This window comes from Zea mays, chromosome 5 (assembly GCF_902167145.1).
Source record: "Zea mays cultivar B73 chromosome 5, Zm-B73-REFERENCE-NAM-5.0, whole genome shotgun sequence".
NCBI lineage: Eukaryota > Viridiplantae > Streptophyta > Magnoliopsida > Poales > Poaceae > Zea > Zea mays.
This window is the reverse complement of record NC_050100.1, coordinates 13,569,371-13,590,048: the sequence shown is the minus strand read 5'-3', so window position 1 is coordinate 13,590,048 and position 20,678 is coordinate 13,569,371. Positions and strand designations below refer to the sequence as shown.

At 47.0% G+C, this 20,678-nt stretch overlaps 2 protein-coding genes across 4 annotated transcripts; both read right to left on the bottom strand.

Annotated features, from left to right (window-relative positions):
• Nucleotides 1–7,507: 7,507 nt before the first annotated feature.
• On the bottom strand, nt 7,508–10,727 carry LOC100276944 (uncharacterized). Of its 2 annotated transcripts, none has more exons than NM_001150634.2 (2): nt 10,135–10,684; nt 7,508–7,922 (listed from the first exon to the last, which is right to left on the bottom strand). In NM_001150634.2, exons 1-2 carry the CDS (start codon nt 10,639–10,641, stop codon nt 7,917–7,919), a joined length of 513 nt encoding a protein of 170 aa, NP_001144106.2. In that variant the 5' UTR covers nt 10,642–10,684; the 3' UTR covers nt 7,508–7,916. The 2 variants fall into 2 exon arrangements, 1 of the variants encoding a protein (NP_001144106.2); XR_004858167.1 differs by having other exon boundaries at nt 7,509–7,922; nt 8,312–10,727.
• A 4,910-nt stretch (nt 10,728–15,637) lies between these two features.
• LOC100285426 (PIF-like orf1) lies at nt 15,638–20,146 on the bottom strand. Of its 2 annotated transcripts, XM_008645597.3 has the most exons (4): nt 19,700–20,146; nt 17,576–17,888; nt 16,295–17,488; nt 15,638–16,222 (listed from the first exon to the last, which is right to left on the bottom strand). In XM_008645597.3, the coding sequence occupies exons 1-3, from the start codon at nt 20,053–20,055 to the stop codon at nt 16,757–16,759; spliced, it is 1,401 nt and encodes a 466-aa protein (XP_008643819.1). In that variant the 5' UTR covers nt 20,056–20,146; the 3' UTR covers nt 15,638–16,222; nt 16,295–16,756. The 2 variants fall into 2 exon arrangements, with proteins under 2 accessions (XP_008643819.1, NP_001151791.2); NM_001158319.2 differs by lacking the exon at nt 15,638–16,222 and having other exon boundaries at nt 16,680–17,488; nt 19,700–20,040.
• Nucleotides 20,147–20,678: the final 532 nt, after the last annotated feature.

Genomic DNA, 20,678 nt, shown 5'->3' with positions numbered 1-20,678 from the left:
TCCGGGATACGGATACCTCACTCGTCACCTTGACACGGGGCGACTCATGCTTGGTGAAGCGGTTCAGACAACTAACAGGCGAGTCTTAGTGCCCGAAAATGAGGAAAAAACTCGGCTCCGTGCCAAAATTACATACATGTTCAGGCCTCGACAGCCGCAATGAACAAAAAACCCTGGCATTCGAAGTGCCATTACAAACAGAACTCCGGTTCCGTCCCCGCGGGTACAAACAACCCCACAAGATTGGGGAACCCGCGGAGCGATCGCGGGCTGACGGGCGACCCGCCGCCGCCCGATCCGGCAACAGCGACAACCACCCCCGCCCCGGGCGACGAAGCAGCTTCAGCAGCGGCTTCGGGGCAGGTGCTACGGCAGAAGGACTCTCACCCACCGAGGACGAGAGCCAGCCATTCAGGCCGGGAGACAGAGACCCAGGGCTACTGGCGGAGTTGGCAATCTCATCGGTAGAGAAGCCATCTCCGGCTGCCGACGCCTCGAAGCGCGCCGGCAGGTCTTCGCCCTAGCCAGAACCGCCCAGAGCGTGGGTGCTGCCCTCGCGGTATGCGGCGCAACCGTCGTCCGGACGGAGGACGTAGTGCTGCGTCCTGGCTGAGTGACGGCGGCCCGCCTATCCCGGCATGGCTGGAGGAAGTCTCTGCGAAGCTGGAGGATGCCATTCTCCCCCGGACGCCAGGGGAAGAAAAGGGTAACCGACCCACGCGGAGGCAGCCCCCCGACTCGCCTCATCCTCCATCTTGGCCTGGATGACGAAAATCCTTGAGGCTGAGGGGGGGGGGCAGAGGCCGCGACCCGGCTCGCTTTCCCCCACCATCAAGCTGGAGGTCACCATCTTGGGTGACCGCCGGTGGAGGGGTGCAGCCGGGCTGCATGATGAAAATCCTTGAAGCCGATCGATGGCTGAAAGGTACCAACTCCTACGGAGTTGCGTTCCTCCAACGATGAGGCGAAAAGACGGCGGGTATCCCCCATCCGGGGGCTTGGAAGGTGGAGGGACGCGATGCATAAGGGAGCGAGAAGACATGGTCGCCTTCCGAAAGGGGTCGCCCTCCTTTTAAAGGCAACTCTCCCTACTTGCGCCCCCAACCGTCACGGGCTGAGTCTTCTCCAACACGCTCCAAGGCCCTCCCCTGCGGCGCGGGGGCTGGGTCCCGCATGTCATGCAAACCGGCTCAGAGCAGAAGAAGCCAAACCGCCGCGCATGGTGCACACAACCGCCCAGCGGTTACAAGTGACCCTCCACTTTTGCCCAGACCAACGGGCGAAAGAGGCGGGTAGCCATGCAGGCGGCATGCAACCGCGCCAAGTGGACGCGCTTCTCCGACTCCCGACACGCCGGCATGGAGGCCCAGGCCCACGCGTCACGCAACCGGCGCGCCGGATGCTGCATGCAAGCAACTGCACCGCCACTTGCGCCACCACCGCGCCTCCTCGATTGCGGAACCAATACCGCGACTCGAGGCGACCAGGCGCACGACCCAGCAGTGCCAGCCTGACGCGGCGGTCAATGCGGCCAAAAGTGGGCCGGCAGTAATGACGGTGGCAGGCGGGCGGGAGCAGCGGTCACGTCGTCAGCCAAGCTCACGTCCCATCCGGGGGCAGCAAGAGAACCCCCTCTCACGGCGTGAAGACAACGCGCCCGTGATCCGTTCCTCGAACGGCTCGCGCACGCGCAACGGCCGCCCCGCCAACCGCTCGCCCCGTCGCATTAACTCCGCGGCAGGACAGGCGGCGCTTCCGGCGGGAGCAGTGGGCGACGCTTCGCCTCCGCCGTAATGACTGCGACAAAAAAAAGAGGTACGCCGCGTCGTTCGATTTCGTATCCTTTTCCTTTTTTCCTCTTTCTCTATCTCTTGCAGCAGGGACCGGGAAAGGGGGATACCCCGAAAAGGATCCTTCCCCGTGAAGGAACCAGGCTCCGAGCCTCCTTACTGATCAGAGGTTCGAAGGCTGGCCCCCCGAAGGGTTTCAACAGCCGCCTCAGATCGCGTGGGCCCTACACCCACTACTAGTCAGAGGTTCGAAGGCCGGCCCCCCGAAGGGTTCCACGGTCGCCTCAGGCTACTCGGGCTCCGCGCCCATTACTGATCAGGGGTTCGAAGGCTGGCCCCCAAAGGGTTCACAGTCGCCTCAGACGTCGAGCGAGGGATGACCAGGGGTACGTTCGATACATAACCAAGGCTCGGGCTGCGCTCCCGAGGTACCCTAGGACATTTCCGAGACCAGCGGGAGCGATCTTGTAACGGAATCCCATCAGAGGGAGGCATCGAGCCTTCGGACCCCGTCGCCAGGGGACCGGGTCCGGCAGATCACCCGCAGGTACTTTTGGGCGTGCCTCTGGGCCCCTAGCCGACCCCTAACGAACGGGGCACGGACGTCCACTCGGATTACCCGCTTGCAGCTCACCGGAGACACCATGTTCGGCGCCCATCGAGGGTAACATGGCGCTTTCCCCCCCTCCTCCTTGCGGAAAGGCGACGCAGGGGCGTATGTAAAAAAGCCGAGTCTGTCCCTGATCGCCCTCTCGCCCTGTGCGGAGGCTCGGGGGTTGCTCTCGCAAACCCGGCTCCGGCCGAACCGTTGACAGCGTCAACATACCAGCCCGAGAGCTTGGGCCCCGACCGTACACCCGGGCTACGGCCAGTTCGCATGAGGGAACAACCAAACCAGCCGAAGCATTACGCGAGGCATTAAGACCTCGAAGGAGTGAAACCACTCCTCCGAGGCCTCGGGGGCTACACCCGGCGGGTGCGCTCGCGCGCACCCACCGGAACAAAATGCAACCGAGAAAGGCTGGTCCCCTTGCAAAAAAGTGCGACGAAAGCCTCCAAGCGAGTGCTAACACTCCCTTCGAGGCTCGGGGGCTACTGTCGGGGACTATAATAAGGGGTACCCTCAAGACTCCTAATTCTCAGCTGGTAACCCCCATCAGCATAAAGCTGCTAAGGCCTGATGGGTGCGATTAAGTCAGGGATCAGTCCATTCGAGCGACTCGATCACGCCTCGCCCGAGCCTAGCCTCGGACAAGGGCAGCCGACCCCGGAGGATTTCCGTCTCGCCCGAGGTCCCCCTCCAACGGCGGACATATTTCTGGCTCGCCCGAGGCCCTGCCTTCGCTAAGAAGCAACCCTGACTAAATCGCCGCACCGACCGACCAAGTCGCAGGAGCATTTAATGCAAAGGTGACCTGACACCTTTGTCCTGACGCGCGCCCCCCGGCAGAGCCGAAGTGACCGCCGTCACTTCACCGCTCCACTGACCGGCCTGACAGAAGGATCGCGCCGCCTGCGCCACTCCGACCGCAGTGCCACTTGACAGAGTGAGACTGACAGGCAGTCAGGCCCTGCCAAAGGCACCATAGGAAGCTCCGCCCGACCCAGGGCTCGGACTCAGGCTAAGTCCCGGAAGACGGCGAACTCCGCTCCGCCCGACCCAGGGCTCGGACTCGGGCTAAGTCCCGGAAGACGGCGAACTCCGCTCCGCCCGACCCAGGGCTCGGACTCGGGCTAAGTCCCGGAAGACGGCGAACTCCGCTCCGCCCGACCCAGGGCTCGGACTCGGGCTAAGTCCCGGAAGACGACGAACTCCGCTCCGCCCGACCCAGGGCTCGGCCTCGGGCTAAGTCCTGGAAGACGACGAACTCCGCTTCGCCCGACCCTAGGGCTCGGACTCGGGCTCAGCCCCAGAAGACGACGAACTCCGCTTCGCCCGACCCCAGGGCTCGGACTCCGCCCTGGCCTCTGCCGAACGACCTCCGCCTCGTCCGACCCAGGGGCTCGGACTCGGCCTCGGCCATGGAAGACAGGCTTGACCTCGGCTTCGGAGGAGCCTCCACGTCGCCCAACCTAGGGCGCAGGCCAGCCACGTCAACAGGAAGCGCCATCATCACCCTACCCCGAGCTGACTCGGGCCGCAGAGAACAAGACCGGTGTCCCATCTGGCTAGCTCCGCCAGATAGGCAATGATGGCGCCCCACATGCTCTGTGACGACGACGGCTCTCAGCTCTCTTACGGAAGCAGGAGGACGTCAGCAAGGACTCAACCGCTCCGACAGTTGTCCCTCCGCCAGGCTCCGTCGCTCCTCCGACGGCCACGACATCACACCAGCTGGGTGCCAAAATCTCTCCGGCTGCCACATCGGCATGTACTTAGGGCGCTAGCTCTCCCCCGCTAGACACGTAGCACTCTGCTACACCCCCATTGTACACCTGGATCCTCTCCTTACGCCTATAAAAGGAAGGACCAGGGCCCTCTTAGAGAAGGTTGGCCGCGCGGGGACGAGGACGGGACAGGCGCTCTCTTGGGGCCGCTCGCTTCCCTCTCCCGCGTGGACGCTTGTAACCCCCTACTGCAAGCGCACCCGACCTGGGCGCGGGACGAACACGAAGGCCGCGGGATTCCCACCTCTCTCACGCCGGTCTCCGGCCACCTCGCTCCTTTCCCCCCTTCGCGCTCGCCCCCGCGCTCGACCCATCTGGGCTGGGGCACGCGGCGACACTCACTCGTCGGCCCGAGGGACCCCCCGGTCTCGAAACACCGACAATATGACAATGTTATCATGTACTAGTTAATGACAAAAATAAATAATTACAAACAATGACCACATTATATATTTTATATGACATTAATAGTCACACAACAATCAACAACAATGCATCACAAACATCTAACATGTAACAAAAAAATGGTTCAACCATGTAAAACGATAAAAAAACAAAGTGGTTAAGTGGCACATGGACGGGTGGACAGGGCAGCTGGTGTGTTGGTCGTCTGGGTTAGGTGGATGGATGCTTAAAAAGGTTGGGAAATATAGGGTTACTTGTTGGGCTTATTGTCTACTAGGCTACACCTAATTTTTTATTAGGTAAATTTTACACATAGATAATCGTGTTCGGATTCTGCTTTTCTATACCCAGGTCTACCATACCCAACAATGGGGGAAGAACTTCGCCGAAATCCGTACCCATGTAGATTAAAATCTTCTCATACTCTAGCTTAAAAGAAAAAAATCCATATGGATTAATGGGTATCGGATATCCATTGACATCTCTAATTTTAACCAACGGAAGCTTTGCTGGGGTATTGTGCGGTGTTCATTAAATTGAATTGAACTAGATCGAATGGTAAGAATCATCTATTACTTCCTCGGATTTAATATACAATAACTATATTTATTTAATTTTAAGTTTTATAAAATTAGTATGTATATAAAAATTAGATATAACATTAGTTTTTGAATCTAATTGATGCATGTGTGTTGTATATAAAGTAAAGAAACCTTTTATTTTACAACTTTGGACATGACCGTAGTTGCCCTGTTGTTTTAAAGAAACACGTGGTGAATTTTTTTTTGTCTAGTTAGTTACCCTGTTGTTTTGGTATCAACGTAGCTTGAAGCCTGATCCTAGGACCCTTCCAAACTGGTGGCTGAGGGAGAATCGTAAATACAATAATTACCCGACGGACGACCAAGAGCGAACAAACAAATGAGAGGAGAGGGGGGAAAAAACAAGCGAGGAAATACCTGTCTCGCTGCTAACGGTAGTACTGTACTGTACTGAAGTGAACTGCTTCAGCTGTGGGGGAGCAGACAAATCGTACCTGACGAATCGATCAGGCAGAGCGGCCGAGACGTAAAGGCAAACGTGGTACCGATGTCCAACGTCCGTCGCTTCCATGTTTAAAGATAGAAGCAGGCAAGCAGCAGCAGTGGTCAGTTCCGGTACAAGGACCACAGGCACAGGCGCACAGCCAGTGAGTGCTCTTGGCAACATTTCTTGCAATGTCTCAGCTAACCACCGTTACCTGAGAAGGATAAGGTTAATAACCACGCGACGTCTAACCCAAGCCACCCAAGGATTAGCTGCTGAACACGGAGGGCACGGCCACCACCCAAGTCACCCAACAAAGGATTAGCTCTGCCTCTACCTACACTGAGGCTGGTGCCAGTGCGGGCGGCAGCGCGGGCGAGAAGAGGCCGCTGCCGCCCGCGCGCGGGCGATAGGCGGGCGAGAGGCCGGCACCGGGCGATGGCGCTGGCGCCCGGCGAGAGCGGGCGATATCGTCTCGCTCTCGCCCGCGCTGGAGCGTCCGCCCGGGCGAGAGGCGGGCGAGAGGGAGGCGAGGCACTGGCGGGGCGAGAGCCCGGCGAGAGCGACGTGGCGCGATCTGACTGGTCCACGTGTCGCGATCTGATTGGTCCACGTGTGCTAGCCGTTGCAACTAGCCGTTTTTGACCGTTTGGAGTCCAAAAAATTCGAAAAAAATTGCAAAAAAATACAAATTTCATCCCCAATCCCTCTATATATATCCCTACCCGGGTGGAGCTCATTTCACACACCATTTCATCTCATTTCTCTCTTCCAAACTCGCCTTTTCTACTCATCTTCACGTCATGTCTTCCTCGAGCACAAACTCAAGTGAAGGAGCCGAAGGGGGAATGTGCAATGCATTGCAAGCAGCCATGGAGGAGGCTATGCTCAACCTCAATGAAGAGTCGTCGAGCAGGCCCAAGCGTCGTCGACGCTACATCAATCGTGGTCGTGAGTCTGCCCATGTTGAGTGCGCTTTTGGAGTGTTGAAATCTCGGTTCAACATTATAGCAGTTCCTGGACGTTCTTACTCTCAACGTACTCTTGGTTTGATCATGCGTGCATGTGTCATTTTGCACAATATGATCATCGATGACGAGCGTGATGCCGATTTAGACGAGACATATGAGACAGTTGATTCTACAGTCGGCCCGTCGATCTACTACAATGCAACCCCGAGCCTAGCAGCTAGGATTCAAATGGACAACGAGATGACGGACACATCGATGTATACACAACTACTAAATGATTTGGTTGAACATGTATGAGGACATAATAATCATTAGATTTATGTAATTTTCTATTAATTATTATGTATTTTTAAATCGTCGTGTAATTTTATTTTAATTATTACGCAATTTGTAATTTTTAATTCAATAAAAATATTATGTTGTGTGTTTTCTGAGCGTTGAAATAAATCCGCGTGAATTACTTAATTTTGAAATAGAAAAGCTGATATGGCTATAGCCTGAGGCTGTAGCCTGCTGCAGCCTGTGCACTGGAGCAGCAGAGACGAGAGTGGAGGCGAGAGCTGACGTGGCAGGGGCGAGAGGGAGGCTGTGCACTGGACTCAGCCTGATCACGTACGTACCTCAGTAGGAGGGCACGACTACTAGATCGACAGAGGAAGCATGCAAGAGGCGGACAGGACAGGAGCGCATGGTAGCTAGTAGGCCAGGCCAGGCAGCACGGCCGGACCGCCATGACCGACCACGCCAGCAGTCGCCGTGCTCTCCTTTTGTCACGGCGTGTGCGTGTCGCTGACAAAACACCGACCTCACGTCTCCAGTACAGCAGCACTAGCTCCCTTTCTGACACAGTCATGGCCTGATCTTGCAGACATTCCGATCTGGAGCCGACTATAAGAGCATATGAGCCCCAAGAGAGATTACTACACTGTAGTCAGCCATTATCCTCCATTTCAGATGCGACGAAGTTTTTGCAGTGTCAGAAAAGAAGAAGAAAAACGGCATAGCCTGCATCATCAGAAACCATAAGGCGGGCACTCTAGCTAGTTGTTGGGAAGTTCATGGTGCCACACACGATGACACGATAGTCCGGGACTACAAGAGACTGAGGAAGGCCTAATTTGCCTACATCCTACGCATGTTCAGTAACAGCATATTATAGACATACATTTCTACAGATCATCCATGTCCATTTGACACCGGGAGCAACAACCAGACACTGGTACGTACAGGCAGAAGCAGAACACACCACGGCTGTCTAGGGCTCAGGCGACACGCGACAGCAGACGGTAAGGTCCTGCGGTTCTCTGGGACTGTATGTGGACTCTCCAACCCACGTTCAGGCCTGGAAGGAGAAGAACACGTATCGTCAAATTTATTAGCACCGAGGCAAAAAAAAAGAAAACATATTCGTGTGAAAATAACTAGATTAAATGATCACGTCGGACACAAAATGTTTGTATCCAACTCGACTTCCATGCGGGATGCCAACTCGATCGGCGCAAACATGTGCAATGGCACACTATGGCAGAGAGGACAGCATCGCAACAAGCGTATGTATGGCACACAGGGCGGAATGGCCAAGCATGAAATGAAACGGAGGGCATCTGTTACTCACGAGTTTATCATCAAAGATATATACTACGAGAAAACTGGATTTCCGGGACTGTCCTAGCTAGCAACTTGCATTCCTAACATGGAGTTCGCAAAAAAATATTATCCAAAACATGTCACCTTTGGTTTCAATGCCATTTTAGACAATTCTGCCCTTCTGCGCCCTTCTGTCCCAACCCAAAATGTGCAGTCCAAAGTGTCACCTCAGCAAAATATCTAGGTAGAAATCACAACACTCACCCCCACAAGTGGATGTTAGCAAGGTATTCATTCTTTCTCTGCTACTACCTATTACCTAACTTGGGACATGGCCAGAGAAGTTCAATCATTGCAACCTACAAGTGGATGTTAAGCTTATGGCCCATAGCTTAACATAGTTTGACTACCTTAACCTTATCTCCAAAATATAGTCACTGCCAACTAGCTCTAGGTGAGAAGATTGTGATTTAAAGTAAAATTTGAAATTCCTGTACTAATGAACATGTATTAATGAACATGTGCCATTTGGCAGTACAGTTAATAAGGACAAGGTGGCTGGCTCCTGTTAACCCAATTATGCAGCACTCATGAACAATACTGATGCCATCTATCATATCTGCGCTAGGTTAAGTTGCATTGTTTTCAACATCTTTCCTTAACAGTTTAGTAACAAACAAATGTTTCCAACATCTGTCCTAAGGATAATTTAATTGAATGGTAATATGAAGAACTAATGGCTGGATCAGACTAGCTAATTCAGTGGAAAATGACTAGGAACACAAGCAGGGACCAATTTTCCTGTTATTAAATGATGTGACTCATGCAAACTAAGACGACAAGTTGTTTTGTTTGGCAGATTATGCTAGCAGACGATGTGGGAATGTGGGATGCGTAAGATGAAAATATAATGTCAATGCTTAGGGGGTGCTTGGTTTCTAGGGACTAATTTGTAGTCTCTCCATTTTATTCCATTTTAGTTCCTAAATTGTCAAATACGGAAACTAAAATTCTATTTCAAATTTTCGTATTTGACAATTTAGAGACTAAGGCCCCGTTTGGTTTGAGGGACTAAAAATTAGATCCTCCATTTTAGTCACATTTAGTCCCTAAATAGCCAAACTGTGAGACTAAAATAGGGACTAAACTGTTTTTGTCTCTAGTCACTCAACGGGTGACTAAAAAGGACTAAATCATATTAATTCCAACTTTTGCCGTCATTTATTTTAGTTGCACTAATGGCCGAAGAATGTTAAGGGGCATTTTAGCCTTCTTACGAGTCATTTGATGCATTCTGAATATTTTTAGTCCTTGCAACCAAACAGTGTAGGAACTAAATTTTAGTCTTGGACTAAAGAAACCAAACAGGTTCCAAAATGAAATAAAATGAAGGGACTAAATTAGTCACTAAAACCAAACACCCCCTTATATACCTAACATCTACATTCAAAACATTCCTTAAATGTAAGTTGTCCCTTTTTTTTAAAGTTCACTGGGGGTGGGGGGGTGTTCCCACCTGTGTCCCACTTGAACTCTCGTCCAGGCCCTCTGGAGCGAAGGAAAAAAATGGCGCATAAAGAAATTATGCACCATTGGACTCGTGAACAGTACAAATGTACAATGAGATCCATCTAAGTCAACAACTGTAGGTAAAGCTAAAACTAGATCTTCAATTTCAAGTGGTCATGATGTGAAGGTCCGATTGGATCTATAAGTCTCAGTGTGAAATTGAAATCCAAGCACCAAGAACTTGCAGATTAAACTCCTAACTGCAAATTTCTATGTAACAGACCCGCAGAACTACTAAACATGAAAGAACCTTACTGGCAGTGGCAGAGATCACCAGCCAGCTAATACTTCTATCTTACGATATCACATCAATCAAGTCAAGCAAACAAAATTGGGACTAATTCCCGTTCGATACTAAGCAACTTAAAACCTATATAGGAGTTGAGACGTAAAAATACCTGTGCAACGGGGAGCAGCCCAAGCTCGCCGATCACCCCAGCCGCGCCGCGCAGCTGCGCGCCAACGCTGGAACCGCAGGTGGGCACCTCGTCAAACATCGAGGCCGATAGCGACTCCGAGATGAAGCCGGCCTGGAACTCGATGGTGCCCTGGTCGGGGTGCGCGACCATCCCCGTGACGTAGACCCAGAGGAAGAGTTTCTTGGCCTGGACGCCGGAGAGGTCCGAGATGGCGCCCTTGGAGAGCTTGCCGGTTATGGTCCTCTCGTAGTAGACGAGGTGGGAGCCGAAGTGGACGTAGCAGGTGCCGGCGAGGTGGATCTCGAAGGCGCCCGTGGCCTCGTCGAAGCTGTAGGAGGCGACGGAGTCCGGGATGAGCCCCTTCGGGAGGCCGTACTTGGGGAGTAGGTCGTTCGCCGCGCCGCTGAGCGACGTGGCTGACGCCGTGACCGCTGCGGCGGCGGCGGCGGCGACGGCGAGGAGCACGATGCGGGGCAGCGGAGACATTGCCGTTGCGGATATTGGGATTTTTTTTTTGTGCTCGCTCGTGTTTTGCGTTTTGGGATGTGCAAGACTGACTATTAGTCAGCTTTAAACTGCTTCTTCACTTGTGGGATTAAGTTTTTTTTTCTTGAATTCTCTTTTATTTTATACTCCTTCCCCTCTTTTTATTTATTGTATTTTAATTTAAAAATAAATTAGCGTACTATAAATATTCGAGAATGAAAATAATATACATCAAGAAAGAAAGTAGCTACTCCATCCGTTTCGTTTTAGTTGTCGCTGGATAGTTTAATATTTTACACTATCCAGCGACAACTAAAACGAAACGGATGGAGTATATCATAGAATATGTTCACACACCACATCGTGTTTATCAAGCAAAACTGTAAGGTTGTACACTTTGTGCTACCATGTTAACATCCTTTTCATTCGGAAAAAAAAAGTTAGCGCTCTTTTTTTTTATTTGTTTTTTTTTCTTTTTTGTCCAATAGTGAGTTTCCTAAGGGTACACCATGCGATTTCTAGATTTGTAGGAGCAGGATTTATATATATAAGCAGAAATTCAAAAACTGTGGAGACAATGTAGCGCTTTTCCATTCGACGTTAAACCTTTGTTGATCAGCCTGACCAAGGTTTAGCGGCGGCAATTCTTATTTGGCTGGCCCCAAAACCAAGCCATGCATGCCTTGTTCGCATTTGCATTATTAATGTTTGGTCGCCTTCCAGAAGCAGCGCGCGGGCCATTATGCTACGTCGTTATCGTTTCAGCTGGAGGGGACCGCTCCTAATCTCTTCTTCGCCGGCCGGTCCAATTGATTTCAGCCATCAATCAGCTCAAGATTCTTCATCTTCACGGATAGAAATAAATACAAGATAGAAGTATTGAAGGCGGCAGCGATCAGGTAGCAGGAGTAGTTGTAGTCTTGATCGCTAATCCTGTCCTCTAGCTCTGGCTCTAGTAGTTCATTGTTTGGAGCGCATAAACTTTACAAGATTAGTCTATGCAATCCGTGTGAAATGGCAATAATTCTAAGTCTAAGAGAGCAAGGATTCTAAATCCAGACGTTGTTTGTTTATTTTCAGGATTATATAGTGCATCTTATAGATTATATAAGCACCTAATGACCTACTTATAGATTATCATAATCTATACATCTAGATTGTATAATCCACCTAATAATCTATATTTTTTATTTACCTATCAACTTATTTAAGATAGATTATGTAATCTAGAGAGTAAACAAACAGAGTCTCACTTGAAACAAAAAGACACTCTAATGTATTCTAAAAAAAGGTATTTAAATGTGACCGTATTCCCTTGATTACCATGGAATGCCAAACGTGGCAAAATTAAACCCCCTCCTTGCATAAATAGATTTATTACAATACGATTGGGACATTTCTATTGCGACATCAATAAGTTTTCATATTTTCCCAAGCAAAGTTGCCCACTCGATATTACATTTTTTTTATGGTTTGCCCGCCCACGCACCATCAAACAAGGGATATAAACTCCCTCTTTTATCTCTCTCTGTAAACTGCTGGACAAGGGATTGGGAATAGAAGTCAAATTATCACGGCGCGAGTGCTTTGGGGTACCGGTGAGACAGGTGGGCTTGAGCTTCCTACTTTTTCAAACCCATGGAGACTCTTAAAATTTAAAAGGTACATAGTACTACCTAAACTAAATTAGGTATCTAGATAATCGACATAATTGTGACGTCACTAAGTAATTCCGCCACAAAACATAATGACCAAATCTAAATTAGGGGTCTAGATGCTTTTAAGAGCAACCAGACTTGCTCTCTAAATCAACATTTGGAGAGCCTTCCGAAGGATGTTTTTTCACTAAAAATTCAATTCTTATTAATTAAGAAGGAATATAAGAGTATAAGGATGGTTTTCTTAGTTGCTCTTACCATCCGACAACCTCCCAATGTTACGAACTCAACATCATAAAAATTGTACTTGTACAAAGTTACCAACACAGCATCATGCAAGTTGTACACGATATTTTGGGCCGAGACGACATCCTATTCCTGTACGAATATAGTGAAATTGCTGTATTTCGTATTCCAAGGAGGTCTTTAATGCATGACGGCTGTATGCTAGGTGCTACAATCCGATGAGGTTCATATTCTTCAATACCGCTCTATAAATCAAACGGTTTGTATTCACGAACTAAAATGGAACATCTACACGTTTCAATGTGCCTAAACCTAGGGGGTGTTTGGTTTCTAGGGACTAATTTTTAGTCCCTACATTTTATTCTACTTTAGTTACAAAATTATTAAATGTAGAAACTAAAACTCTATTTTAGTTTCTATATTTGTCAATTTATATACTAAAATGGAACAAAACGAAGGGACTAAACATTAGTCCCTAGAAACCAAACACCCCCTACTCGACCATAGTCAGAATTAGTTATATTTATTAAATCTAGAATGTTGGGTAGCAAAAGTGAGGCAACCGGAGCTATCCAGCAATGATTTACAGATTTACATGTACCGCAGTCTCCGCCTTTTCCCCCCGTGTTTAGAAAGAAAGGACTACATTAGCACCACGGATTCGAACGGGAGCAGCCAGTTGTCAATGAGTCACCTGCCCCACCTAAGCTCGGATGATGGCGTTTCAGCAGAAGCTGTGATAATCGACAGCGGCTCTGGTCTGAAATCTCAAGGAGTCTGGTCCTGGACTCCTGGTATGGTTACCTCTCAGCATCCAAATGACGGTTAGCTGGTTCTTGTAAGCGTTTATTTCAGGCAGCGTGAGTCAAAAGAGGCTGGTATTTGGTGTAATCTATCCCATTCAACCTAACACAGCATAAGATTTGTTCCGGCAGCTCTTCAGCTTTATTTCCCTGCAGTTAGAAGTGAACACAGTCAGTAAGTGACCTGAGAGCGATTCTCTGGGAAAATACAATGGTAAAGAACGAGGTTATCGTTTACAATTGGGATACCTGAATAGTTAGCCCAACATCTAGAACACATGCTTTTAGCCTGTCCAAAAATGTTTCAAACCCTTTCCTCGAGATGTAGCTAAATCTGTGCATATCAATGTCGATCTCGAAGTAGTTATCACCCTGCATAGAAGAAAAGGATGCTTCAATATTCCCACCAGCAAGTAATCAAACTTCGAAGTATGCCTAAAAAGAAGGGCAACGACTAATATGCAAGCAGATACTACGTGCAAGCATGCAAACAGATATTTTTATCCGTTAGATTTGGATCCAACGACATTATCATATTTAGCACTTAAACCCTTCCACCACCATCTGGTATAGCTTTATAAAAAAACTGCCTAACAAACTATAATTGTATGTACCGTTGGATACAGATCTAACGGACTAAAAAGTCTACTTGCACACTTGCATCTAGTACCTGATTGCATATTAGTCATTGCCAAAAAGATGATATTTATATTGTCGCATTTATTTATCAGATCGCGGGCTCAAGAAAGTAGGTGAATAATACATAACTACAACAATTTTCTAGAAATAAGCACAACTAACCAGGTAAAACAAATGTTGTGGTCTAGAAAGGACAGGCTTCTCGTTATACGCATGCATTAGCTTCCTCTCCGCTGCACTCAAAGGAAGATCCTCCAGATTAGCCACCCTGCCAAGTATCTTCAGCCGTTCTCGGAATGGTATAGTCGTTTCCATTGGAAATGCTTTTATCTTCTCTACATGATCGTCAATTAACCTCTGTTGGGAAGGAAAAGAAGTATCATTCACTGATAATAACTAGTACTGAAACATAATTAGCTTTCTACTCCATATCTCTGGGAACCGCCAAAGCTGGCAATTAACATTATCACCAATCACATAAGTTAACCATACACATTATTGACTTAACAATATAAAAGAACCAGAACCAATGTACATATCCTAAACCAATTCCAATAGCTGAATCTGCATTTTCACATGCAAAACCCCTTATCTTTTCTCTTGTGAAACAGTCAGTGCTATGCATCTTTTCTCTACCTTGAACGACTATATACCTAAGAAGTTAAATCCGGACTCTTAACTTCAAAGAATGGCAGGACCCCAAAGGGTTCAGCTACAGTCCACCTAAAGTTTGTGACCTTGAAAACGTAGCCCCCCCCAGTGCAAGACTCTACATAACCTAACAAAATAACCATTGAACCCTGCAACAAATATTCATGAATTCATATGAAGTACTATATATGAACTACTATTGTTTATTTCATCCAGCTAGATACTTTTTGTTCCAAGGCTTTCACTGCTTCCAAAATAAATAAAAAGGATACATATATTCAATGACTAAAAGTACATACCTGTATTATTATATATAAGAAATACAAAAAAATAGTAACAGAAACAGATATTACTGAAAACATATAAACAGCAGGAATAGAGAGATACAGAGAGACAACACAGAGAAGAGGAATAGAGGCGAAGAACAGGTAGACGATAGTGGATAGTAGTATTCAGAGTCTGGTTCATTCATGCTCCTTCTCTGTGCCAAGTTTGGCTTATATATTATACTCACAGCACGCAGGCCGGCCTAGCAACTATTTAGCCCATTTTGGCCCATAAACCCTTGTGCTTGGCCTGCGAGTCATGTAGCTTCATTGTCTGCTGCATCTCCTCGAACGTGCTCCGCTTGACCTCCAGTGAGTGACTGATGAAGGGATACTAACAATTCTCTAGCTCCGAGAGCTGATTCTCTAATGGAGTGATTCTAGGCGATTCTCTGGTATGAGTGAATTTGTTGATGAATTGCGTTTGGCTGCTAGTTGTAAAGTGATTCATAAAGCAATGTTGGCACATCTTGTCACCGGTCGTGTACAGGAAAAGGAGTTGTTTTCACTTGTGCATCTCGTCACTTTGCTTGATGTATTTTCTTGTTGTTTACAAAAATGATTTTCTGTAATGTGCACAACAGGAAAACAATAGGGTTTTTTTTATATTTTCTATATTTTCCCATTGCGCCAGACAAAAGCAAGCAGAAGAAAATTTCTAGATTCTATTGAAGATCGAAAGGGAACAACGGGGCAGGATGCATCCATTATTGTTCATTAAGGTCCAACAAAATACAACCACATGCCCAAAAGGAGGCTAAAATAAAATCCAAATATCCTTAAGCTTATGCCCTAGATGAACTAATAGCAAGAGCAAGATCATCACGGAATCTGTCCATTGTCCTGTCATTAGCATGTGATGTGGTATCCAATAAACTTTGAGAAAGGGCTTGGTTCCTATACCTTGCTGGTATAGTGGGCACATAATCTTGGTCTCGGTCACATCTCTCAAAATCCTTGTCAAGTGCATGATGTTGACGAATAAAGTTGTGGAGACACATGGTAGCTGCAACAATCATCTTTTGCTTTACCATTGGATATTTTGGCATGTTGAGAAGAATTCTCCATTTCATCTTCCATACACCAAATACACGCTCAACAACATTGCGAAGACTTGAGTGCAAATGGTTGAACATCTCTTGCTCGCCACTAGGAGCCGGGCCTCTTCTCCACTCTGGAACGTGGTACCTTTGACCTTTATATGGTGATAAGTATCCAGGTCTATTCGAATATCCAGCATCAACAACATAATATTTCCCTAAAAGATTTAAAACATCAACATAGTTTCTAAAGCATGAGATAAATAATGAAAGGTAGAAGATGCAATTACCCAGAGGTGGATGTGGGAAGATATCTTCATCTATTTGTAGAGCATTATAGAGAACACTTGTATCATGCATGGAACCAGGTTGACCAATAGAGGCAAAGGTGAAACGCATGTCAAAATCAACAACTGCCATCACATTTTGTGTTGCTTTACCAGATCTTCCTAGGTACCTAAGAAAATCTTGTGGAGGTGGATTTGCACAAATATGAGTCCCATCAATGGCTCCAATGCAATCTTTAAAGTGTGGCCATATCCTTGGATCATTTCTTATCCTATCGTGCACATTACGAAAGTTTGGATCTTTAGGCCTTGTATATTGGTTGGACATGCCCACCACACAACAGAAAATTTCCATAAATTTTCTACTAATTGTTTCCCCAGAATGTTTGAATTTATTCTAATAGATAAGTTTGGTAAGGTAAAAACAAAAAATGACACGATAAATGCATAACAAAGTAGCTCTAACTAGCCCTTCTTGTTCATTGTCATCCATTCATACTTCATTGATAACCACTGAAAGCGCTCCTCGGGTGTATCCAAAGTCAAGAACATTTCTCTTTCATTTTTTTTTGTAAAGACTTGAGTTGCAATGAAGTGCTCTTTGCTGCCAGCTATAGCACCACATGCCTTCACCAATTGCATAACATCTTTTATGGAAGATCCAGGTGTCTCTTGTGTTCTTGCCAGGAACATAGACTCACAAGATGTTGTCTGCTTATTCAATTCAACAAGTTTAGACATTTGGTCTTGCATCCATTGTCCTCCCGTAGTCTTCGGTTTTTTACCTTTATCTAATTGCATAACATCTTTTATAGAAGATCCAGGTGTCTCTTGTGTTCTTGCCAGGACCATAGACTCACAAGATGTTGTTGTCTGCTTATTCAATTCAAAAAGTTTAGACATCTGGTCTTGCATCCATTGTCCTCCCGTAGTCTTCGGTTTTTTACCTTTATCTGTCACAACCACACGACGTCTCTTGGATGTGGAACTAGATGGTGTGTCTTCCCCACAATCACTAGCATTTTCATCTTCAATGTTGATGGCATCGTGTATTTGTGCTTCAGTGTCTTGGGGTAGCTCACCACTGGTTGGGACCCAGTGATCATCACCGGTGTTCCGAAGATCTTCAAACATGACACTCAATTCTTCTGCATTTTGAAGTGACTTGTCTTTAAACTTGCTAATGCCTTTGAATTGCTGTAGTCATAGTAGAAGCAAATGTCAGGTATACACAATATGTGCTAAAAGTAGGCATGGACATAAAACAATTGGACAATAACTTACTATGTTTGCCTTCTCCCACCACCAATCTGGAGCAACATACAACTTCTTGTTAGGGTCCCAACCACATCCTGTCTCTTTTCCCAATTGTTTCCAATTACTATAATCTTTTTTCAGCTTGTCCCATTTATTTTTGAACTGTAGCTCGCTGTAAGTTTTCCCTGTCCTCTCTTTGAACTTGACCATTACATTGTTGTACCCAAGCTTGTTTAAGTGAGAACCTGATCTGTTCTTTGCTCTTACTTCCTCAGCAAATATTTCACAAGCTATCTTAACATTTTCATCGCACCAGTCTGCATTATCCTCCTCCATGGTTCTGTTATTGCCACAACCATGAATAATAAAGAAAAGATAAATCAAAGTGCTAGCTCTTCTAACATGGAAAACAACAGGTATAAAGCAGCAAGCATAGATTGATGATGAGCTTCTCGACTTGTGATTTTATTTATTTTTTCGTGCAGAACATTTCTAGAAACGGTGCTATTGGGCTGGACGTGTGAGCTTTGAATTTTCACAGCTACTATACTCGTGTGCAAGGATTTTCTTAAAAATGATTTTCAAATCAAGAAACCAATAGAGACTGCAGGAGCTTGAGCAGAAGGAAAAAACACTTGCGTCCTCAGTCCTCACCTCAACCGGCTACAGATTAGAGGGAGAGAGGAATGCAACTTCACCTTGCACACTAGAAGACGGGAGACGAAGAGATGGCGTAGTAATGGACGGAAGGGGCGGCGGCCTGGATCTCCAGCGTCCTAGGCAGTAGCGGCTGGTAGCTTGGCGCCGCCGCGCCGCCTCCAACGCTAATGGCCACGGCCTGGACAAAAGCCAGGCTGGGCTTGTGGCTGGATGCCCGAGCGGGTGAGGGAGCCGGTAGAGCAGGTTTTTTTCGCTCCCATGTGCCAGTACAATTATTGGACGCGATTCGCTCCGCTCCCTCGGTGAAGCGTCTGGTTTTTTGACTGTTTGGCATATGAGAATTGATTCTGCTTCGGAGCGGAGCTGAAAAAGCGCTACCAAACGCAGCCTTATATTGCTCCTTGTAAAGATTTAAGATGGTTTATATCAAGATATTCCTATCATATTTTATTGGCGCATACTTCTTAAAATATGGAAAATAAATAGTGAGCTAGTGGCTGCCTGTCAGAACTCATATAGTATATGAGCAATGCAATCTGCAAGGTAATATGGGCTATATATGCTGAAAATACATGTCATTAGGAAATGCAATATTTTACATAAATGTATTGATACACCAAGAATGTTCATTAACACATGCATCTACATTCACTGCTCACTAGACAGATTCAGTGAGAAAAAGACAGAGAAGTCTTTAGAAATAATATAACACTTCTCATTGGATAGCTCTAATACTGTCTGAAAAGGGGACAACTCTCTTAATCAATGTGACATGTGTGGAGTTAATTTCGGTTCAAGTAATGTATGACTTATGAATTACTTTTTGATATTCCAGTTACCTTCTTATGTTCAGTAGAGTCAGCAAAATATTAAATTCATTATTGCATCATACACTCAGGGTCGTAGATTACCTATTTATTCACTGCTGATTGTGAACACATAAAATTTGTAAACCCCTGCTCTGAGGGCAGCATGTGTGCAGTCACTCTACTATTTCTAAAAAATTCACATCATTAAGGCGTTTTTTGACAGACAAAAAAGAGATTACCTAGTAAAAAGGGATTAAAAAATAAAACCTACATCAGCTAGATATAATAACAAAGGTTAATAAAAAAGATGGAGTGCCAAACTTTGCAACAAATATGATAGAGGCAATATCAAATTAGTGACACAAACTCCGCTTATGTTGTCTCAACATAGCAGTCACAAGCCCTGTTAAAGGGAGAGTGTTGTGATATGCTTGGCGAGCCAACATTAAACCTAGTCATTCTAGGGCGTAACCCAATCCGCAAGTCCACTCAATTCCACTAAGCGTGGCAAATAAGACTCGACCAGACATTTTTTCGAGCACTTGGCGATCACATTAGAACACATTCCAATTCGTCACCGCAATCCACTAAATATCTTATTAACAAATCAGCCAGCAAGAGATGGCAAGCACAAGCGGTGCGTTAACAGGTACAGTAGTGGTGATGGGAGGGTGGCCCTGACCTGATCTGCTTGATGACGATCTTGCGGAGCATGAGCTCCTGGGAACGGACACGCTGCATAAGCTCCTTAAGCGCGAGCAAGCGGTTCTCCGAGTCCTTGATGTCGAGAAGGGTGTGCGCCCGGATGAGGCGCTCCGTGCCGCTGGACCGCATCTTGCGCTCCATGATCGACAGCGCCGGCTCCAGATTCCCGTCCCTCACCTGCACCACGATGCCCCGAGCTTGCTGCACCTGCCCGCTGTGCCCTGCCTCCATCACCGACGGCCGCGCAGCCGCAGCCGCAGCCGCGAGCCCACGCGCCGCCCGTGCCACCGCCGCAGCCGCGAGCCCACGCGCCGCCCGTGCCACCGCCTGCATATTTCTCTTTCGTCTCCTCCCGCCGCCACCGCACACACTCGATGGAGCGTCGGATTCGGTATGTTGGGTCCAGCCGTCCAGGTACTATCGTGACCATTCGTTTTTATTTCTGTAGTTTTATAGGGCTACATAAGAACCAATTTGCTATATAATCCGTGAGTCCCAAATATAACTTATTTTAGACTAATCATACATTTATTAAGTAATATATGAAAACAGTTTGCATGTATATCTATATTGATCTATATTGATAACACTTGAACGAATGTGGATGAAAAAAGTGAGTTAGAAAAGAACAATATTTTAATACGAAAGGAATAGTTTGTAGGGCAAAATGGCAAACCAAAGCCGAACAAATTTTGTTTAACCTCGATTTTTGTGATTGTTGCCGTGTCGCTGTTTCAGAAACCTCAATTAGTAATTTACGTGTTTTGCGTGTCCGACCAAATAGCGTGCAAGGGAAACAAAGATTTTATATTAGTTCAGGCAAAAGGTTTCCCTACGTTCAGTTAGACACCTTGCGTACTCTGCACTAATGTCTGTAACAGGGGGTACAAACTTGATTGAGGGAGCTCGATATTCTAGACTCCGGTGTAGTGAGTGCAGTGTTCTATGAGATTACA

What these genes read in the sequence shown, in the direction of transcription:
- LOC100285426 (XM_008645597.3), bottom strand. Translation starts at nt 20,055, where the DNA reads ATGCAGGCGGTGGCACGGGCGGCGCGTGGGCTCGCGGCTGCGGCGGTG. An exon ending in ATCGTCATCAAGCAGATCAG is followed by an intron (nt 17,889 to 19,699) that starts GTCAGGGCCACC and finishes TGGCAATAACAG; the next exon opens with AACCATGGAGGAGGATAATG. An exon ending in GGTGGGAGAAGGCAAACATA is followed by an intron (nt 17,489 to 17,575) that starts GTAAGTTATTGT and finishes CTATGACTACAG; the next exon opens with CAATTCAAAGGCATTAGCAA.
- LOC100276944 (NM_001150634.2), bottom strand. Translation starts at nt 10,641, where the DNA reads ATGTCTCCGCTGCCCCGCATCGTGCTCCTCGCCGTCGCCGCCGCCGCC.